Source organism: Lineus longissimus, chromosome 11, assembly GCF_910592395.1.
Source record: "Lineus longissimus chromosome 11, tnLinLong1.2, whole genome shotgun sequence".
In the NCBI taxonomy this organism is placed as follows: Eukaryota; Metazoa; Nemertea; class Pilidiophora; order Heteronemertea; family Lineidae; genus Lineus; species Lineus longissimus.
This window is the reverse complement of record NC_088318.1, coordinates 4264942-4288354: the sequence shown is the minus strand read 5'-3', so window position 1 is coordinate 4288354 and position 23413 is coordinate 4264942. Positions and strand designations below refer to the sequence as shown.

The window sequence follows — 23413 nt, the reverse complement described above, 5'->3', positions numbered from 1 at the left end:
TGGAATTGGTCTGGACTGTTCACAGGCCAGGTATTCATGGCAAACTTCCTGGAAAACCTTCTTCGCGGGCAAAGTTTTCATGGACACCCAATTTCTTCGCAGGCATGGTTTTCATGGAAACCTCATTACAGGGGAGGTTTTCATGGCAACCTTGCTGGGAAGCCTTAGTCACAGGCCAGGTTCCCTCATGTCAGGCCAGGCATCCTCATTCACAGGCAGGTTTTCATAGAAACCTCATTCTCAGATGACTTTTCAAGAAAATTCATTGACAGACCAGGTGTTTAAGGAGTTTGGGAGATTGTATGAAGTAGGTGCTGATATTTGTATGAGCTTGACTTAAAATAAACAAACAAGAATAAACAAAAATAAACAAAAATGCACTTATGGAAATGTTACTTTTTATTGTCATCCAAGTTTCTACATTAATGCAAGTAGCATGACACCTTGGTTCCACAAAGTACAATTATTATCTACGGTATGTACATGCTGTATTTTGCAGAACATTCTGAAATTTAAACACTACCAGCACAGAAAAACTTGTTGGCAAATTTTAATGCCGCTAACAGTAAGAATGGTAGGTTTTGAGTTCAGATAACTACTTGGGATAGCCCAAACACTCTGAAAAATTAGATACTACCAGCACAGAAAAACCTGTTGGGAAATTTTAATGCCGCTATATAAACAGTAAGAATGGTAGGTTTTGAGTTCAGATAACTACTTGGGATAGCCCAAACACTCTGAAAAATTAGATACTACCAGCACAGAAAAACCTGTTGGGAAATTTTAATGCCGCTAACAGTAAGAATGGTAGGTTTTGAGTTCAGATAACTACTTGGGATAGCCCATTTAAAAAGGTAAAAGACCCTACAAGAGAACTAACAAAAATATCAGTTTGCTCATCTTAACCCAGGAGACAGGATGTGACAGTTCTCAGACAAAAAAATTTTAAAAAATTACATGCAAATACAATGTATGTTGTCCTCAGAACATACAATGTATGTTGTCCTTTGCCTTTACTTGCAAAAATGCACCTCTAAAATGCTTTTCTTTGATTCGATTTTGAAAAGTTTTACAGAAAGCCAAAGCATAGATCACTTCCCTGTTCTCTTTTTGTAACAAGCCCTACTGGATGTTACCCATCTCACACACAACAAGAAATTCTCTCGAACAACCTGTAAACAAATTTATCACACACGAATAGAAGAGCGCAATTCATGCTTCCCCATTTCCAATGTCCCCACATCGATATGCACAGCAGATTTGAAAATATCTATAGCGTTTTCTACAAAAAAAGATGCCAAGTGCTAATTCTTACGTTCCATTTCCCAAAACCCCAAGGAATAAGCTGTTTTATGGTCGCAGGGCTCGAGATAACCGACGAAAAGTTTTTTTTGAAGCATGAAACTTGGGCCAGGACCCTCAAATTTAAAACTCTTCAGTTAGAAATCTGTACAGGACTCCCGAGATTTTGTCAAGACTTTACCTTGACTCCCGAGTAAGAAAGTCAAGCTCGATTTAACAAGACACCATAGCCCAGCATTTCTCATGCTCAACTATAGATTCATGCACTTGATTGGGAACAACGTTTAAATGACGCAGTGTTGGCCGTCGTCACGTCACCATGCATTTTACATTACTGTAACGTGACGAGACGCGACGTCTTCGTAAACATTGGTCCCAATCAAGTGCATGGATCTATAGTGTATATCTACTCTGACCTGTCAGCCTAACCATTGACATTCATATACACGTAGAGGCAGAAACAATTAACAAAATTGGACTTTACCATCTTTATAGTTGACACATGATGGCCAAATACATCTCTCTGTCTAACAGCAAATACACCAAGTAAGGTTCCCTCAAGCATAGACACAGAGCTGTCTACCTTGAAGTCTACATGGTCTAGGGATGTGTTAATCTCCTGACAAAAAAAGTGTGACTTGTGTGACTTGGCCACAGAAATGATCATTTCTGTGACTTTTCGATAATTTAAGCATGATTTTAAGACATTGCTCCTAGAGTCAAACCCGTAAAATGGCTCCAACAAAGTGTAACAGGCCAGACAATGTGTAAAATTCCCTCCGATGCCTAAGGCAGACAGCTCTGTTGATATGATACATCTATCATTGTCTCATGAAGTATGTCATACAAGTTCACTAGACAGTGTAAAAATAGTTCAACTCCTCATCAGTTGGCTGTATCCGTGGGGGATGGAAAGGACTAAACCACCTGTAGTCGAACCTGTGACCAAAAACTTCCTTCAGACTATTCCAGTTGCTATGTTTTTCCCATTGCTTTTCCTGGTTGCTCTTCAACTGTTCAATGCCCTGAAGAATGTACAACCATACATTAAAGGGGGACTACATGTAGGAACGAGGGGGGGGTCAAATTGGTGGTCTTGGGGTGACTTATATGCACATGAAACCTACCAGCTCAGCATATAGTCTCCCTAAAGTAGGTTTCACAACGGGGCACCATAAAAAAACGACAGGCTGCCCCACTAAGAGCAAAAAAACAATTTTATGGCAGCTTGGTGCAAAAAAAGAAAATTTTTGTTCAAAATTTTTGGGAATATTTGACATCTTTTTCATTTTTACCACAAAACAGATGGCAAATGAGTATAGACAATTCTATTTAAGCATCAAAATCTCCCTTATTAGATTCTAAGTATATATTGCTTAAAATCTATCGTAAAAATTGAGTTTAGGGTCATTGCGCATGTTAGGCAGCATTTGCACTACTTCAGTAACGGGCAGACTGGCCAAACCACATTGATCTATGAGGCCCAAAACCCCAGCCCTCTTCCAGCTTGTTTTTCTTAAGTCTTCAACATAAAAATGACATGAAACATCAAAATAACATTCAGTAGGTCGAAGTTCAGTTCGGTTCAGTAGACCTCATTCGTTCATTTCCCAGGACTCATTTTCCCCTTTTGCTTTCTTTCCCCTGTGAATGCACGCCACAAGGCCGTGCATTCACCGAAGCATGAAAGAAAAACCCGGAAAGTGACTCGTGGTAAATGAACGAATGAGGTCTATGTAACTTCGGCCTTACGGGCAGACTTGAGACGAAGATGCTGAACTTACCGTTTCATCATTACAAATGGCAGAGAGTTGAATGCCGAACATGACAGCTGTGAAGATGCTGAACTTACCGTTTCATCATTACAAATGGCAGAGAGTTGAGTGCCGAACATGACAGCTGTGAAGATGCTGAACTTACCGTTTCATCGTTACAAATGGCAGAGAGTTGAGTGCCGAACATGACAGCTGTGAAGATGCTGAACTTACCGTTTCATCGTTACAAATGGCAGAGAGTTGAGTGCCGAACATGACAGCTGTGAAGATGCTGAACTTACGGTTTCATCGTTACAAATGGCAGAGAGTTGAGTGCCGAACATTACAGCTGTGAAGATGCTGAACTTACCGTTTCATCGTTACAAATGGCAGAGAGTTGAGTGCCAAACATGACAGCTGTGAAGATGCTGAACTTACCGTTTCATCGTTACAAATGGCAGAGAGTTGAGTGCCGAACATGACAGCTGTGAAGATGCTGAACTTACCGTTTCATCGTTACAAATGGCAGAGAGTTGAGTGCCGAACATGACAGCTGTGAAGATGCTGAACTTACCGTTTCATCGTTACAAATGGCAGAGAGTTGAGTCCCAAACATGACAGCTGTGAAGATGCTGAACTTACCGTTTCATCGTTACAAATGGCAGAGAGTTGAGTCCCAAACATGACAGCTGTGAAGATGCTGAACTTACCGTTTCATCGTTACAAATGGCAGAGAGTTGAGTGCCGAACATGACAGCTGTGAAGTTGCTGAACTTACCGTTTCATCGTTACAAATGGCAGAGAGTTGAGTGCCGAACATGACAGCTGTGAAGATTCCAAAGAGAAGCGATTCGAAGATGAGGAAGATCAATAAAACGGTGGTGGCTGCTGGCGAGTATCGAGTACAGTCTGCAATCGAAAGAGAACATCACGTCGGATATCGAATATCACGTAACCAGGCCTCTCAATTACATGATTCCTACACCGTATAACGGTGTACGCCATACAGGATGTCCCCAAATTAGGCCTTTTTTTTCTTTTTTTTTTTTAATGATAAATAATATGACCCCTGAAGCGTTTTTTGACCCCTAACATAACCAAATCTCATCCAAATGGCCTAATTTTATAGCTTTACCCAAAAAATTATGATTTTTCAGGTGTATGTGGTGATAACAGTCACTAACTTTGAATTATGACATCGCTGTTCAGGCAAATTGGCCTGATGAAATGTCCCCAAATTAAGCTAAAAAGCAAAAAAACATGTCCCCAAAATAGGCTAAAAAAATACAGGGTGTAGAGGTCACCACGTAATTGAAAGGCCTGGTAACATTGAAAGGGACTGTTGCAAAAGTAATATGCCACAGACTTAACAAAAATATTTGATTGAGAGGATCAGAGGGTCATTTTCTTTCTTGTTTCAAATATCGCCTCACTCTGTCTCAAACACACTGGATCATCAATGCATATTGGACAAGCGCATGTTTGCACTCGATGCGATTTGAAACGATTCCGTATGAATTTCACAACACCTTTAATGAAATCCCTGGCGTTATTGATCACATGAAACATGGAAAAACAGCACATCGAGAACACTAAATATAAAGTAGCTTTGAAAAGTATGATGGTTTGCCTCAAAGTGGAAGTATTTTCCGACTGACTTATTTGTCTGAAACCCAAAGCAAACCGACATATTATGAAAGAGACAGCCTTATGTCGGGTATTCCTACCTTTCCAATCACTGCCTACACACATGACAAAGTGACTGATGGCCATGTATAGCGCGTGAAATGAGATCAAACAAATGTAGAGCTGAAAAGTAGAAAAAGAAAAATAATATGCCACAGTGATAAATCATGACGAAATGGTGAAACAGATTCACAACTCACCAGTAGAAAATGACAAGTTGCAACTGAAGAAGTGTGGTCAAATCTCTAAATCTTTTGCAGCGTATTTTGTTCTTCTTCATTTGTTTCATAATTTTTCAATGAATCGAATGGATTGACTTGAAAATTGCCAAGGATTGCGGTGAAATGTCCATGGATGACACGCTCAGCACCTAGGATACCAATAGAAGGAGCCATAAGTGCGTAAACACACTTTTCCTATTTTCACTCTTCAGGACCCCTACTGTTCCCTGAAGATGGTATTCAGGTCATTTTAATGTTGCAGGCTTGAGAAAAACAAGCTGAAAGAGGGCTGGGGTTTCGGGCCACATAGATCTATGGGCCATAAACTTCCTTATGAAACAAAGCACCAGTCTTCTCTCAAGTCTCTACTTACAGTAAAAAGTACAAAAAATTTTTGGTTGTTCTCGCCCACACAGTTGTTCACCCATGGGCAGTGGTGGTCCATCTTCCTAATACAACGACGACACACGCTGAAAGGAGAGCAAATGGGCTTGCACTGAATGAGATTATCTAAGTTTGGATACCCTGACTGCAGAGATCCAAATCTCTCATAAGTTAGTACATACAATTTACAAGCCAACCAAACTGCTTGACATGTCATTGTATCTCCTCGTACAATCTTGACTGTAATGTTATCAAATGTATTGATAGTCATGGTTACCATTGATTATTATTATCAATCTTTATCAACATTGATTTAACCGAAAGATGAAGTACCGGTACAGAAATTCAAGTTGTCTTGACTGCCGTTCTACTACTCCACCAACTGAACTGAGGTTCCTGATTTCTCTACATTTCAGAGACACTTCAGAGCCAATAGTTCTAAGATGTCCACTTTATACCAAACAAGGATGAAAATTCTGCAGTCACTTACCTACAGTGGTGAGCCCGAGCAGGCTTAATACTGCAGCATTTTGGACATTTGTATACGACTTGGCCTTCCTTGAATCCCATGCGCATGATGTTTTCTCTTGTAGCATTCCCACGAGGAACGGCTCCCTGAAACAAAGACAATGACCGCAATATTAGGTACTGCAAACCGCTATCGTTTCATTCACGCCGTTTCAATTTTGCATTTCATGACAAGTACATTTATTTCAGGAACTCAAGGCAGGGGTTATGCAATCGCAATCCTGCAAAAATGTATCATAAGAAAACAAAATCTCCAACAATATGCTTAAAGGTGGATTAGTAAGCAAGATAACATATGAGGTAGGCGTCAATATCAATATGAGCTAGACTGTACATGTAGCGACACGTCAAGGATTTCCAACTACCTGACCCTGGTAGTTATAAAGCCGCTGATAACAACAATTACTCAGTGTTCTCCACAAGGCCATTTGTCAGGGTGGCCCACCCTACCTTGGCAGCTTAACACCCTACCTTGGAAGAGCTACCCGTAACCCTACCTTGCTCTAGAACTTTGTAGAGGGTTCCTTTTGGGCCACCCGACCTGAAAATTTCTGGCCACCCTACCTTGTGTTGCACACTGGTAAATGTCATGCAAATCAAGGGTATCACCCTACCTTAAGAAAACCCTGTGGAGAACACCGATTACTATTATGAAGTGGATACCCCTCAGCCATGTTGACGTCAGACTATGAATGGCAATTTTTCCATTTTATCTGTGCATATGGAATGACAGTTACAGATGTGCTTACATTGTGATCAGAATTGCTGTCCAATGTTGTCCAAAAACTGCCCAACGTGATTAAAAACCCCATTAAAAACTTGCATAATAACTTACCGGATCAGAGAACATAGCCTTTAGATGAGACATCACTGCCATGACGGTAAAGAATTGGAAAATCACAGCATTAACTGAAGAATATACAGGATGGAGGTAATGTGTTGGAATCAGCATCACAAAAGTCACCACGAATTCAGCAAAGAGGACCAGACCCCAGGTGAAAATGGCACAGATCACACCACATATATCCTTGACAAACCATAACTGTTCACAGCGAGGCCAATCAGCAAGTCCTATTTTTCTACAACAAGGCGTACAGTCAATACCATCATCAATAATCTCTCGTACTGGCTTCTTCCGCGACTTTGGTATCCGGACAATTGTCCCACCAACATTTACTTCCTCCCTGCAAAACAAAGAAGTTATTTTTGTAGCAAGTGCTATTTCACAACGTATTGCCAAAATCATGACGCCACCCCTTGACAGTCCTCACAACTATATTAGGATGAGGAGGCAGAGTCAGGAGGAAGTGATCTGGTGTATGGTCCCTCTCTCTCCAACTGGCAACTGTGCCCCCCTGTGTCCAATCACCTGGTTATTAGTTATTGGTTATTAGACAATGGCTCGAGAGGCATGGTCTGGCGTCATTGGCCGTAAAAACCTATGTAAAGGTAGATTGTTCTGCCGTTCCTAGGTAGGTGGTACTACTACTGCCACACTACCGGCGTATCTGGCAATGAATGGACTTATCGACACCCTGCGAAAATAAACTTCTGCCATTTTGAAACGACCCTTTTCACAGGCAACGTTTGTTTACCAATCCATAAAAGTAAAAATACACAAGCTTATTCAAGCAATTTACTGATGTGGGTGTGACAGTACGGACTGCACATATTCAATATTCATGGATTGGATGTGTGTGGCCTACCACATTTGTGTGTATCTTGCGTACATTTTGTATGCATCGCCAATACCGAATTTTAATATTGTCACAATCAAGACTCAAGTTGCTACTTACATAGTGAATCAGTCAAACTAATTATCAATTTTATGTTTGCCTTATTGCCTTTATAAACGGGTCTACTATTGCAATGTCACAATGAGCCCCGGACCACTCATACACAACATAAACATCAACCAATCAACAGCAAAACAGAACGACAACCTTCGTCCTGCATGCCTGCCAGACTACACTGAACTTGATGACGTATTACGCATCAGGATCCAAAATCATGGCTAGTGCGAGTTTGGGTCATGCAGAAAGGGCCTTTATTTTACACGGAATTCAGGTTTGTTATACTCTATATTCGGCGGTCATCATATTGACCATTATGCCCAGACATTCGCATAGAAAATTATCCAGCAGAATCATAGCAGAGGCTCTTTTAGACACCCTACTCTACATACATGTATGATACATTATATACACAGTGAGTGTACATTACTGATGCCATCCTGAGATTCAGGGTTTTTCTCTCCTGCGTCAAATACAAAACCCTGAGAAAAAGCAATAAAATCCACTGTGCCTATTACTCGACATTCCTGTGCATTTGTTGTACCATCTCGTCGGCAGGATAATTTCACTTGGCCCATAGGCCTAATACTATTAATAGGCATAGGCCATGCATAGCCAAACAAGCAATGAGAATAGGCCTATGGTATGCATGTCTCTGTCGAGTCTGGATAGTGATTACTATTCACTACAATGTTGAAATTCCAAGAATCGGTTGATTGTGACGCTCTGATTGAGTGCTTTCTTCTGACCACTACAATGCATCTGAAGGGCACCATTTTTACCAGGGTAAATCCCACGCCCCAGACGTCCCTCTAATTCATGCACCTCAACTTTCTTTTTATTTCCAGGACAATTTGAGATTGGATGGTAGAGGATGTGAAGATTACAGATGTATGGAATTGGAGACAGATGTTGTTTCAAACACAAATGGATCTGCTAGATTAAAACTGGTAAGCGACAGGATCCCATGTAAATACTGGTCAGTCTGGTGCTCTCCCTTTGATGTGATAAAATTTAGCCATTTATTTGAGACAATGTTCCCACAGGTATATAACGTAGCAGTTATTAATCCAGGTAACTAATTCTTGAATAAATTGTATCTTAAATAATTAAAAGGGACCATATTCATTTCAGTTGAACACAGACATCCTTGTGGGTATCAAGGCAGACATTGGTGTGCCATCTCCAGAAAGACCACATGAGGGCAAACTGGAATTCTTTCTTGATTGGTGAGTTGGATATATACTGAGCAGTTTGTTTTTCACCCCAAGTAAATGAAATACGGATGGAGCAGCCAATTGTGTAAATTTTCAAGGCCTGTGCAAGTATAATGACAACTGCATCAGCTGAAGACATCACAAATTTAACATAAATTGACTTGCACTTGTGACGTTGTCACTCTAAAATGAAACTTATTTATCCTAAAAAAATTCTTATACAATGCCTTGATAGAGATCCAGAGATAGCCGGACATTTAGACATGAATACTTTTAGTCGTTTTATGACTGCACTCCAGCAGTACACCTATGTACTCCAGGCCACTTAACTACAGGATAAAGAACTTTGTATTTGTACTAAATTGTAGCACCTATGTACTCCAGGCCACTTAACTACAGGATAAAGAACTTTGTATTTGTACTAAATTGTAGCACTACCAGTAAGCAACAACCACTGTAAAGTCCTTCTGTCCTGTTCTGGGAACTGTGAAATATTTTCACCATTTCTGCATTTGACTTTCAGTTCAGCGAATGCCACACCAGAATTTGAGGGTCGTGGTGGTGAGACGCTGGCCACTGAAATCACCAGTGTACTAATGCGAGCTTATGAGAGTTCTGATGTTCTCGATCTGAAATCTCTGTGTATTATACCCGGGGAACAGTGCTGGGTGCTCTATATTGATGTGGTGGTAAGTCAAAGTCTTAAAGTGATACTATGATGTGATTTACAACTTTGCGGAAATACGTCCGTTTTTAATTGTTGATCACAAATGTAAAGCTCAAATTTTCCATTTTTGATTAGATTTATTATAAAATCGCTGAATGTAAACCACCGCGACCGCGAAAATGTTCATGTTGTGACGTCATCAACGAAAACGTCGTCGGCGTAGCACAATTTCGACGGCATCGAAGCGAGCCGTCCAGGCGGGATTAAACCATCAATTTCTAGAAAATGTGCATTTCGATTCGAAAACTTTACCGATTTATGAGAAAGTGACGTAGTCATTTGTCAAAAACAGCTAAAACATTACATGGTGAAATTTGACACGAGTTACCCTTTAAAGGGACAAATTTGGCATGGCAGACGTTGGATTTTCAGCCGGGCCATTTCTTCTCTGAACAAGATCATTAAATAAACACTCAATCACAATGAACAGCAGCGCTTGAATAATATGTAACTATAGGTTTACCCGAAATTTGCAAGCTACTGGGTATGTCCAAAAATCCTTGCCCAAGTTGCCCCTTTAACTGGTTTATTGCATTGCTCATTAACTTTCAACATTGATCATGATCGTAAAGTCATTACTTCAAACTTACTTTGATTTAAGTATCGAGTTTTTGCCATGATGATTGATAACAGAACTGAATGTACCCTATATCTGTATTTTTATCACCAAACCCATAAATGTGAATCACAAGTGTAATTTACTTAAAGTTTATTTTCCCACAAGTGTCATTGATAGACATAGACACAAACGGGTATGAATTCTTCATGTCGTTCGATTTTGCTTACAGCTTTTGGAATGTGGTGGAAACCTCTTCGATGCGTCTTCCATCGCAGTCAAAGCTGCAATTTTCAACACAAAGTAAGTGTCAGTATAATAGGGTTTTCCATAAATATCAATGTGCAAAATGGCTCATTTTGCCTTGGAGGAGGAGGACCCTGGGGATTAAGCTCCCCAGCTCCCCGAGTGCAGTGCGCACACTGTCACAGTAGAATCAAGAACAAATGTGACTCCATCCTTGAACCGTCCTGACCTCTCAAGCCATTTCACTCGAAACATACTTACTTCCTTACGAAACATGCGTAAGAAGGAGTCATGTTGTAGACCCTGTTTGCAAGAGAATGTCTATATCTATTGCTTTTGACAGAATTCCAACAGTGACTGTGAGTCGGGGAGAAGGAAATGAAACCGAGTTAGAGATTTCTGACGACCCATACGACTGCAAGAGGCTGGATGTTCAAAATTCTCCCTGTGTTGTCACAATTAGCAAGGTAAAGTCCCCTTTCATTAGTGACCTGCATTCAGGTGTACTTATAGGTCAAGGATTCAAGGTCGTTTGGGACTTTCAGTCTCCATTGCGCTTGAAAGTTGAGTCAGTCAGTCATTCAGCATATTTATTGTTATTTTGAATTTTGCCGAGATGCGAGGACTCTTCATGTTACGCTTTATCTCAGGACAACCTACTTTACCTCAATTGAAAATGTATTTACCATGCTAACACTTCCCTTTCCAGATTGGACATTCCCAGATAGTCGATGCCACCATGGAGGAGGAGGCGTGTTGCTTAGCAACGCTAATGATGGGTGTGACTGAAAAAGGGAGAGTGACAGCTTTGAAGAAGGCTGGCAGCGGCAGTCTGGACCCCGAGAGTCTACTTGAAATGATGGAGGTACGTAAACACTATAGTTGTGGGCCATATCATCACTCTGTCGTCACTCGTAAAAGCTGGATTATGGGTACACCTTGTGTGCTACTGAAAAAAAGAGTTAAAGCAGTGAATGCATCAGGAATCATTTTCCATTTCAAGCATCTGTTCAAACTAAATTGCCACCTCTTATAGTTCTAGTTATCAATGAGTTGTGCACTCCTGTGTATATACTTGAGGTGAAACACATCAGTCTTAACAAGTTGCTACTAAAAAAAGTTCTACTCACCTTAACTTCTGCGGTGCTTACATTTACCTTGTATTCAAACGTCATGTAAATGTACATATGTTCAGGTTAGAAATACTATAACCAGGACTGACCGTCAGTTGCACATTGCAAAAAACCGTCAGTTGCAACTGTCAGTTGCACATTGCATATTGCAAAAAAGTGGTGTATTATTCAGTTGTGGTGTATTATTCAATTGTGGTGTATTATTCAATTGTGGTGTATTATTCAATTTTGGTGTATTATTCAATTGTGGTGTATCCAATTTGTTGAACGGGATAACATTTCTAACAATGTTCCACGTTGTTTTTCAGTCAGGGAAGCGTGTCGGACAACATCTTAATGAAAAGCTTCATGAAGTGTTGGCAGCCGATGAAAAACTTGGCCCAAGCAAGCGAAGAGTGGGATTCTTAGGGAGATAACATCGGATGAACGTTTGTCTGTAAATATCATGCAATAAACTGCCAATTTTTTGAAAATATGTTTTTCTTGGTCTTAGTCACTGGATATCAATGGTTGTACTGGAATCGCAGTGGTTCTTAGTGATGCAACAAAGTACTGTGTGGTTTTAATTTGATGGGAAATGCTCAATTCAAACCATGTTGTTCCTTGGTTGTCTAATCAAGATCACTTGAGTATTATAACTGGTACTCAAATAACAACCAAATTCCTCTTCAGACGCCTTGGGAATATTTGGTCTGCATTTTCGGTCTACCCTAGACAACCAAGGACTGCCAGCTCGGTAGAGGGTATTGGCCATCTTCACAACCTTGTCTCTCTCCCAGTCAATCCTGAAACCTTTCAGTAGATTTCTGATGAGCTGCTCAATCGGCTCAACAACTCGACAGTCTCCAGAGTACCGATACGGAAGAGTACGGCAAGTTGGACAAAGAGACCTGCTTGGTGTCTCAAGCTGATAGTGGGGTTCCGACCAGGGACCTCTGCTGGCAGTGGGGTTCCGACCAGGGACCTCTGCTGGCAGTCAAGTCCGAGTTACAAGTCCACTGTGGCTCCTATTGGTAGAGAACTCGAGTCCGAGCTACAAGTCCACTGTGGCTCCTATTGGTAGAGAACTCGAGTCCGAGCTACAAGTCCACTGTGGCTCCTATTGGTAGAGAACTCGAGTCCGAGCTACAAGTCCACTGAGGCTCCTATTGGTAGAGAACTCGAGTCCGAGCTACAAGTCCACTGTGGCTCCTATTGGTAGAGAACTCTAGTCCGAGCTACAAGTCCTCTGTGGCTCCTATTGGTAGAGAACTCTAGTCCGAGCTACAAGTTCACTGTGGCTCCTATTGGTAGAGAACTCGAGTCCGAGCTACAAGTCCACTGTGGCTCCTATTGGTAGAGAACTCGAGTCCGAGCTACAAGTCCACTGAGGCTCCTATTGGTAGAGAACTCGAGTCCGAGCTACAAGTCCACTGTGGCTCCTATTGGTAGAGAACTCTAGTCCGAGCTACAAGTCCTCTGTGGCTCCTATTGGTAGAGAACTCTAGTCCGAGCTACAAGTTCACTGTGGCTCCTATTGGTAGAGAACTCGAGTCCGAGCTACAAGTCCACTGTGGCTCCTATTGGTAGAGAACTCTAGTCCGAGCTACAAGTCCTCTGTGGCTCCTATTGGTAGAGAACTCGAGTCCGAGCTACAAGTCCACTGTGGCTCCTATTGGTAGAGAACTCGAGTCCGAGCTACAAGTCCACTGTGGCTCCTATTGGTAGAGAACTCGAGTCCGAGCTACAAGTCCACTGTGGCTCCTATTGGTAGAGAACTCGAGTCCGAGCTACAAGTCCTCTGTGGCTCCTATTGGTAGAGAACTCTAGTCCGAGCTACATGTTCACTGTGGCTCCTATTGGTAGAGAACTCGAGTCCGAGCTACAAGTTCACTGTGGCTCCTATTGGTAGAGAACTCTAGTCCGAGCTACAAGTCCACTGTGGCTCCTATTGGTAGAGAACTCTAGTCCGAGCTACATGTCCACTGTGGCTCCTATTGGTAGAGAACTCGAGTCCGAGCTACAAGTCCACTGTGGCTCCTATTGGTAGAGAACTCGAGTCCGAGCTACAAGTCCACTGTGGCTCCTATTGGTAGAGAACTCGAGTCCGAGCTACAAGTCCACTGTGGCTCCTATTGGTAGAGAACTCGAGTCCGAGCTACAAGTCCACTGTGGCTCCTATTGGTAGAGAACTCTAGTCCGAGCTACATGTCCACTGTGGCTCCTATTGGTAGAGAACTCGAGTCCGAGCTACAAGTTCACTGTGGCTCCTATTGGTAGAGAACTCGAGTCCGAGCTACAAGTCCACTGTGGCTCCTATTGGTAGAGAACTCGAGTCCGAGCTACAAGTCCACTGTGGCTCCTATTGGTAGAGAACTCTAGTCCGAGCTACAAGTCCACTGTGGCTCCTATTGGTAGAGAACTCTAGTCCGAGCTACATGTCCACTGTGGCTCCTATTGGTAGAGAACTCTAGTCCGAGTTACAAGTCCACTGTGGCTCCTATTGGTAGAGAACTCTAGTCCGAGCTACAAGTTCACTGTGGCTCCTATTGGTAGAGAACTCGAGTCCGAGTTACAAGTCCACTGTGGCTCCTATTGGTAGAGAACTCGAGTCCGAGCTACAAGTCCACTGTGGCTCCTATTGGTAGAGAACTCGAGTCCGAGCTACAAGTCCACTGTGGCTCCTATTGGTAGAGAACTCGAGTCCGAGTTACAAGTCCACTGTGGCTCCTATTGGTAGAGAACTCGAGTCCGAGCTACAAGTCTACTGAGGCTCCTATTGGTAGAGAACTCTAGTCCGAGCTACAAGTCCACTGTGGCTCCTATTGGTAGAGAACTCTAGTCCGAGCTACAAGTCCACTGTGGCTCCTATTGGTAGAGAACTCGAGTCCGAGCTACAAGTCCACTGTGGCTCCTATTGGTAGAGAACTCGAGTCCGAGCTACAAGTCCACTGTGGCTCCTATTGGTAGAGAACTCGAGTCCGAGCTACAAGTTCACTGTGGCTCCTATTGGTAGAGAACTCGAGTCCGAGCTACAAGTCCACTGTGGCTCCTATTGGTAGAGAACTCTAGTCCGAGCTACAAGTTCACTGTGGCTCCTATTGGTAGAGAACTCGAGTCCGAGCTACAAGTCCACTGTGGCTCCTATTGGTAGAGAACTCGAGTCCGAGCTACAAGTTCACTGTGGCTCCTATTGGTAGAGAACTCGAGTCCGAGCTACAAGTCCACTGTGGCTCCTATTGGTAGAGAACTCGAGTCCGAGCTACAAGTTCACTGTGGCTCCTATTGGTAGAGAACTCGAGTCCGAGCTACAAGTTCACTGTGGCTCCTATTGGTAGAGAACTCTAGTCCGAGCTACAAGTTCACTGTGGCTCCTATTGGTAGAGAACTCGAGTCCGAGCTACAAGTCCACTGTGGCTCCTATTGGTAGAGAACTCGAGTCCGAGCTACAAGTTCACTGTGGCTCCTATTGGTAGAGAACTCGAGTCCGAGCTACAAGTCCACTGTGGCTCCTATTGGTAGAGAACTCGAGTCCGAGCTACAAGTCCACTGTGGCTCCTATTGGTAGAGAACTCGAGTCCGAGCTACAAGTCCACTGTGGCTCCTATTGGTAGAGAACTCGAGTCCGAGCTACAAGTCCACTGTGGCTCCTATTGGTAGAGAACTCGAGTCCGAGCTACAAGTCCACTGTGGCTCCTATTGGTAGAGAACTCTAGTCCGAGCTACATGTCCACTGTGGCTCCTATTGGTAGAGAACTCGAGTCCGAGCTACAAGTCCACTGAGGCTCCTATTGGTAGAGAACTCGAGTCCGAGCTACAAGTCCTCTGTGGCTCCTATTGGTAGAGAACTCGAGTCCGAGCTACAAGTCCTCTGTGGCTCCTATTGGTAGAGAACTGGTAACAACAGAATGATCATTGGTCGAAAGAATCCAACGAAATCAAGCCCAGAATATGCAGACATGGCAGCTGTCTAACTCCAAATCAGTAAAAGTCAAGAATACATCAGCAGTAAACAGAATAAAGATGACAACCACTTATATAAGTATCTGTATAACTGTACGGTATATTTGTCACATAAATTAATAACGCTAAACATTTACATACAGGTATATGTACAAACAATACTAAATTACCCTGTATATAATTCACTAAAAAATTGCTGGTTTTTTTCCACTGCTGGGTGGATGGTCAGCTATATTCCTTCATGTCCTTGAAATGATTCCATGTAGAGGTTCATTTCCTCCAAGATTCTGATGAAGAAATTCCACGGAGGGCCACTCGATTACAAGATTAGGGCATCACTTTACGCAGAGTTTTTAATAGACCCCCTCCAGCGGGTACAGCTGTCTCAAATCTCTGCCCCCTTTTGCTGGCACATCTTTCACCCTCTACTGCTGGTATAGGGTTACATTTATAACCCCTTATTTTGGTATTCATGTACAGTAGAACCTCTCAATTAAGGACATCCTGGTGACTGACAAGTGCTGTCCTTAATAAAAAGGTGTCCTGATTAGAAAGATCAAATTGAATGGAAGCAACCAAGTTGGTACCAAAACTGGTGTCCCTAATAGAGAGGGTGTCCTTAATAGAGAGGTGTCCGTTGAGGGAAGTTCCGTTGTACATGTATCTCCCACAAATTGAGCTAGGATAAATATGACTGTTTATTGGTATCAGAGTAACAGAGAGTCGATAATCAGGGGCACATTGTGGGTAGCAGACATCCTTTAGAGCATGCCCCTGGAGACATTGCGGGGCTTGAGGTCTGGGTCAGACTTTGCTGACCCAAAACACGCCTGCATTTTTGGATGCTCATGTAATCAGGAGTGACCCCCCTGCAATGAAATTGTCAAGGATGCTGCATGTACATTGTACAAAGAGTCAGTAATCTCCTAATCTCACATTGAATACATTCAGACCTGAGTTACCAGTAAGAACATGCTTTTGCACACAACAATTTCTTTATCAAATCCTATCTTTAGACAAAACTCCAAGAAAACTAAAACATTTAGGCTTTTGACTCTGCATGAAACACGCCGGCTAGCTACCATTAACCTTAAATCAACAAGAACATTTATTGCCAGTAGAAAGTAACAAACATGGGCCGGGCTCATTGCCCGATCTCACAAGACAATGCGATGTGATCCAGTCTGATCTTGTCTGGTCCGGTTGGGTACCATGTGAGGGCCCTTATGTTTTACACGAGAACCCCAGCTTTGAGTACTGGCTCAATATTTGATAACATGTAGGAATTTCTCCCCTGCTCTATTTAAAATATCAATGCATGCAAAACAGGCCCAAAATGGCTTGGGAAAATATGTCAGTATTTTGCTTCAAATGGGTCGTTCTCGGTCAAGCTGTCCAATGCTGGCAAAGAAAGGAATTTTGATTGCGTTTTTAAAAAATTTGTAATTTATAATTGAATTTGAAAATTTCCAATTGTATAAATATTTACTCAACACAAATTTCAGCATTGACGTTGGGCAGACAGACATACAAATACTTCAAATAGCAATTTCAGCCAATTCATTTGCATGATAACTGCACTACGGCATTGTGCAAAACTGCATTTCTATTTTCCTGGACCACCAGTAATTACAAACAGCGTACACCTTTAAAGTTTCAAATAAAATGCAATTTGTTGAAATATTTCACTTTTTGTGCAAAATCACAAAATATCAGACTGTCATTTTCTCATGCAATGGAGTATAAAATAAAATGTCTTCGTCAGTAAAAACTGAGAGAACGACAAGCTTGAGTCGTATGGTCCTGAAAGTCTGAGGTAATCACTACCTTACTTAATTGCAACATGATGGTTAAGCCATCTTAAGAGGCAAGGGACATTCGCTATGATTGTCTTCTGTCATTGGCTCTGCTTCCGTCAAGTCTACACCAGGAGCAACTGCCAAACTGCTATGCGGTATCTTGGTGTAAATACAAACCTATCACCCTTTTCCATTGAATTCTTTCAACTCCATAATCTCTTCATAGGTTGGAAGCTGAAAGTATAAAAGACGGGTATTGGAAGTTGAAACCACTGGCACGCTAATCAGGACACCTCTCTGTTAACTCTTTCACTGCCAGCCCTATTTTAAAGTTATTCCCCCATCTTGCCAGCATTTTTGCCATTTTTACCACTTTTTTGGAGCAGGCCCTCTTTGGCGCCCTCGACCTCATGCAGCTTGATTCCCACCTGCAGCAGGCTGCGCCCCCTGCCCACCATCACCTGAGTCATTGTCACTACAACTTATATCATTACCCCAAAATGCCTGGTCATTATCACCATCAGAATCAGACTGATCACGCTAATTGGTCTCAAATTGGTCTATCTTCACCAATTCACCTGACTCGAAATACCCACTTCCTGGTGACGAGATTGAGCCGAACGCTTCCGAGAACACTTCCGAAGACATGGCGGGAGGTTTAAATCAACGTAGAATCAATAGTTTGGTTTACTTTTGATGGGAAGATGGAAACACCGAGATAAAACGTTTTGAAACGTTATTGGCAATTTAGCGACCTATTTTCAATAACGTTTTAAAACGTTACTGGCAGTGAAGGAGTAAAGGACAGCACTTGTCAGTCCGAGGGGTGTAAGTGATAGAGTGGTTCTACTGTAATACTCACCTGTGATTGTGAGCCTGATGCAGCGTGCCTCTCAATGGGAGCGCTCCGTATCACTTCAAAGTACGACGGTGGTGGTGTCGTCTCTCGCTCAGGCGCCGATGGGGTGGCACTGGCAGCATCCCTCGCGTGACCGGTTGTCAGGGTCACCTGAAATAAGAAAGACATGCAACTTGGTCACAAGATATGTTGGTTTTCCACACAAAAATGGCTTCCAGCAGGACCGCAACTTCTCCAAACACAAATATTTGAACTGCACTAAACAACGCACTAGACTGAAATTCACAAGCCATGTCGAAAACTGCCTCTCAACACTGGCGAAAATCGTTTTCAGAAATCAACTAGTGTGATACTACCAGTGGCGGGGCATGGTGTCAAGCAGGGGTATTATCCCCCATCCTAGTAAATCCCACACCCAAGTTAAAGGGGTACCCTAGTCGTTATAACTGATAGTCCTGGAAAATAGAAATGCAGTTAAAGACAATGACTCAGAGCTGCCTTGGTCAACAATGTATCCTTGGGATGGAATTTCGGTATATCACACTTCGACACCAGCACATTTATAATAGCTGATTTCTGATATTACTGACTATTCCCCCGATTCACTTACAGCCTCTTGATTTAACGTAGGAGAGCTCCGTACAGACAGTGTCACTGCCGTGGTGTCTGGAGGTGGCACAGTTGGCCGCTGAAACCTTCCTCTCTCTGAAAAAAAAAACAGTTTCAATATCAGCCGGAGGCAATTTGGGTCAGGGGTGGATTTAAGGGGGGCCGACCCGGCCCCACCTATTGTCTGCCAACTTGAAAAAAGATTAGGTTTTTCTAGTGAGAGAAATGCTTAAGAACAGTCAATTAAGAATTTGTCAAGTTAACACCTGACTTCTAAAAAAAGTGTCAGATGAGTATGCTTTTGTATTCCCAGCAACAACTGGGCACTAGAACGACATTGTTGACATGAATAATTTCGTAATCTGTGTTAATCTAATCCTTCTAAAAATAATCAACACTTACCTCTACAACGTCGCAAACGCTTTCGACAGAAGCAGAGGCAACAAAGTCCCGTGATCACCACGACAACAAAAAAAACCCCAACAACTGCATATTTGTCAACTGAAAAAAATATATGAGAACTTGTAAATCACTAACAAAGTTAAGGTCTCATCTTCTAAGACATACAGAAAGGCAACCTAAACACCAAATGCCATGAAGCCAAAGGTTTCCCTTTAGCGGTAGCAATTTAATCTGAAGTCGCCGCAATTTCAACCACTCGTTTGAGCAGCGCCCACGGCAGAAAAACGAGCAATTTTAATCCTACAGAGAATCCTTGATGGGTAATATTTCAATAAATAGGCTGAAATCGAAATATCGTCGCGACTTCACTACTGACCTCTCATTTCACACACACTGCTTATCGTATTCTCACGTCAAACACTTATATTATGTCACTAGAACACTTATATTATGTCACTAGAACACTTATATTATGTCACTAGAAAAGTAGTTCGCCTTGATCAATGAACCAAAAGGATTAAGTGTTAACACTTCGTCACTTCACAATGTCATCATCGTTCGGTCGAACAACTCAACAAGGAAATCTTTGTTGAAATAAAGAAGGACAAGCGCAGAAGTGCACTTTTTTGTGCAAATTGACCAGTTGTTTGTTGATCTAGCTATGGCAGACGTTACTGGTGTAGTTGAGCTGACAGGTGTGAAGAGTGAAACAGCTTGATTAAGCTTCAACCCATCCATTTCGAATCCTTGCCCGAGAAGAAAAAAACTGCCCTTTTTCAAGACCAAAAATTGAATCAAGATCAACTACAATTTTTGGACTTGATTTCATCAACTTGTACTCACGCTCTAAAATGCCTAATTTAAACAAAGATTTCCATTTAAGGCTAAACTTTAATAATTCACCATTGTTATTCATATTGTAGGGACAGTTCCTCTCATCCGAGCCATCCGAACATTCATTGATCCGATTACATCGTGTACCGTAGCCACATTTTCCATCACTTGCACATCGAAAGCCATCACAAGTCGCTGAAAAAGAGAAAAAAAATCACCAGACCTTATTTCATAATCATACGGAGAATGTTGGCAGGTGGTGACTGCGGTTACGTGATGCCAATCTTTGTTTTTACCGGACGCAAAATTCCTCTGTACAATTTTACCTACAGCTGTTCTGTCACTGTGTGGATTTAAACCCTTCCTTCCGGAAAGATAGGTATGAAATTTTCGCAGATGAATGAATGACGTATTATGTAGGTAGATTAGACACACCAATGATGTTAAACTCGAAGTGTTCAGACAACTAGTAAGGAATAACTAGCAAAAATCATTATCTGATAACCTTTTTAAACTTACTGCAATAATTCTCCGCCTTAGCACATTTCCCCTCTTTACGGCATTTGACCTCTGTTTTCAAACATTGTGGAGCTAGAAGAGAAAGTTTATTAGTCTTGTAAAGTGGATCACATCAACTCATTTAAAGAACTAATACAACATTGAGTCAAAATTTATGAATACCTTGTCATAACATTCCAGGTTATTTCGAAAAATCCTTGAAAATAAAGTGCCTGCAAATATCTGGCCGTTTACAGTATACAGTTCTGAATGCTGCAAATATCTGGCTGTTTACAGTATACAGTTCTGAATGCTGCAAATATCTGGCCGTTTACAGTATACAGTTCTGAATGCTGCAAATATCTGGCTGTTTACAGTATACAGTTCTGAATGCTGCAAATATCTGGCCGTTTACAGTATACAGTTCTGAATGCAGCAAATATCTGGCTGTTTACGGTATACAGTTCTGAATGCTGCAAATATCTGGCCGTTTACAGTATACAGTTCTGAATGCTGCAAATATCTGGCCGTTTACAGTATACAGTCCTGAATGCTGCAAATATCTGGCCGTTTACAGTATACAGTTCTGAATGCTGCAAATATCTGGCTGTTTACAGTATACAGTTCTGAATGCTGCAAATATCTGGCCGTTTACAGTATACAGTTCTGAATGCTGCAAATATCTGGCTGTTTACAGTATACAGTTCTGAATGCTGCAAATATCTGGCCGTTTACAGTATACAGTTCTGAATGCAGCAAATATCTGGCTGTTTACGGTATACAGTTCTGAATGCTGGCCCTGAATCAGAATAAAGTGGTGGCCGTAAAATCCTATCAGGCGGCCAATATGGCAAATTGACAAAGGAAAACTTGGCATTTTTATTGTAGGTTTTCAAGTCAACCTTGCACAAAGCGCTTGCAACATTCGGAAGTGCTCCGGGGAGGTTAAGTACCACCCTGTATAATTTACCACTATAGCACATGCTATACTTACGACATGTTTCAGGATTATTGGTACACAGTCCGGGATAACCTGTGCAGTTATGAACATAGTCTAATCTTCCATTGGATGCTCCACAGGGTCGCACTGGAAATGATATAATAATTAGCATTAGCTCCAACTCAATATATGGATCCGCACAAAGGTGATAGCTGCATGGTGGGCTCACTTCACTGGGAATGGTATGAAAATTCAGTCGAATTTCGTATTCTTTCATCTTATGTGCCATTTGATCATGCAAACTATCCTGTGGAGTGAAAGGTGATTGGGTACGAATAGTCGACAACTTTGTTATAATGCCTTAACTCTGTTAGTCCTCTAAATATATTTTAACCCTTTGGAGGGTCATCCCTTTTAGGAGCCATCAACCACACAAAGCATCTGCTACAAAATCACTTACAGCAATTGAAGTCTGTGTATTGGCAAAAATCTTCAGCTGGACAGTAGTGCCTTCTAGCTGCCAATTTCGGGCAGTATCCAAGGATGGGTTCTGAAATAAGATAAGGGGTTGTTAAATTCAAACTACAGTAGAACCTCTCTTTTAAGGACACCCTCAAGACTAAGAAGTGCTGTACTTAATAAAGAGGTGTCATGATTAGAGATGTCAAATTGAACGGAAACAACCAATTTGAGACCAAAACTAGTGTCCTTAATAGAGAGGTTGACAGGGAGGTTATCCTTAATAGAGAGGTATTTGCTTTAAATGGAGGTTCCACTCTTCCTATTCTGACGCATTCTCAAAGCACTTTTCTGCTGTTCTGGTGCACTCCCTAGGTGTGTAAAGTACCACAGCAGTAATGCTGACAGGACCCCGAGACCATCCTAGTAAAGCGACCAGTGATTACGTGGTCCAGATTCGCCCCACATTTCACATCTTGAGGTTTGATTTACTTACTGCATATCCCAAATGAGCCAGTGTGACAGCTTCCATCGATGCATTGGTATTGATCCTTACTGCACACCTTTGGTATAGTAATGTTGTACAGGTCTTCAATGGACCACATATTTCACCTAAAGATCAAGATTTGAAATGTAAGCCAAATAGAGGCAGCTGTACTGAGAGGATACTTTAACCACAAGCTAATAAATGTGTTGGCCTGCACATGCACTATGACTTTATCACTGGTAGGCCTAGTACATCGATAGCCTAGGCTATTTGGTAAGAAGTGACAATTTGTTTTATCTTACATCACTGTCCACTGCATCACAGAGCTATAAATGTATTGAATTACTAAATAATGTTAGTACTTTAGTTAATAGTGTAGTGTACTCTTATCAAATCAATGGCTGCTGGCAGATATACATGTAGCTACAAAATTAAGCTAGGCTGTGCAGTGCCTACATAGATAGACAGGCTGCTGTAGGCTAGTGTTAGATTATGAAAACCTAGGCTACAAATTTGCAACAGACATTCACACAAGAGATTAGAAAAAGGCAAACCGAATAATGATTAGAATATTGAAGACTGTTCGGATGAAATCAAGCAATATTCTGAGTCAAAGCTTCCTGCATCTGTCATTGATACTGGCTGCTACCCTGCTGCCTCCTATGGCTATGCAAGGTATGTAGCAGTTCTGAACCAGTCTAAAATTTGGAAACGTTTCTAAATTCGGCCTAGCAGACAGCTTATCTATATAAGTTGTCATTACAACAAAAAGCCCCACACTGATCAAAGTGTCTTGCCCAGGGGCCCACGTCTTATATATCACACAATAAGACACCCCCTTAAAGCACTACCCACTACCCATGCACTACCCTGTGGGTATCTGCATGAAGTAAGTCCCGGAGTAAAGCGTCTTGTCAAATACCCCCTAGATGATACCGGATCTTATGAATATTACATACTTGACATGAATCGATGTAGACTAAAAACAGAAACTGGCATCCAAAACAGCCCCCGATGTGCGTACGAAGTGAAGTGCC

General features: G+C 41.9%; 3 protein-coding genes across 3 annotated transcripts; 1 reads left to right on the top strand and 2 right to left on the bottom strand.

The window, feature by feature from the left end:
- Positions 1-390: 390 nt before the first annotated feature.
- On the bottom strand, positions 391-7856 carry LOC135495451 (palmitoyltransferase ZDHHC3-like). The gene is made up of 7 exons (XM_064784121.1): positions 7672-7856; positions 6711-7059; positions 5838-5962; positions 5337-5433; positions 4784-4865; positions 3835-3965; positions 391-2327 (listed from the first exon to the last, which is right to left on the bottom strand). Coding segments are annotated over exons 1-7 (957 nt in total). The 5' UTR covers positions 7674-7856; the 3' UTR covers positions 391-2156.
- A 20-nt stretch (positions 7857-7876) lies between these two features.
- On the top strand, positions 7877-12002 carry LOC135495452 (exosome complex component RRP42-like). The gene is made up of 8 exons (XM_064784122.1): positions 7877-7942; positions 8517-8618; positions 8803-8897; positions 9409-9574; positions 10401-10471; positions 10758-10881; positions 11124-11279; positions 11856-12002. The coding sequence occupies exons 1-8, from the start codon at positions 7886-7888 to the stop codon at positions 11961-11963; spliced, it is 879 nt and encodes a 292-aa protein (XP_064640192.1). The 5' UTR covers positions 7877-7885; the 3' UTR covers positions 11964-12002.
- A 3698-nt stretch (positions 12003-15700) lies between these two features.
- Positions 15701-23026, bottom strand: LOC135495869 (LDL receptor repeat-containing protein egg-1-like). Its single transcript, XM_064784866.1, has 10 exons — positions 22931-23026; positions 22386-22501; positions 21891-21980; positions 21485-21577; positions 20512-20583; positions 20062-20187; positions 19159-19257; positions 18758-18852; positions 18151-18297; positions 15701-17522 (listed from the first exon to the last, which is right to left on the bottom strand). Exons 2-10 carry the CDS (start codon positions 22492-22494, stop codon positions 17469-17471), a joined length of 885 nt encoding a protein of 294 aa, XP_064640936.1. The 5' UTR covers positions 22495-22501; positions 22931-23026; the 3' UTR covers positions 15701-17468.
- Positions 23027-23413: the final 387 nt, after the last annotated feature.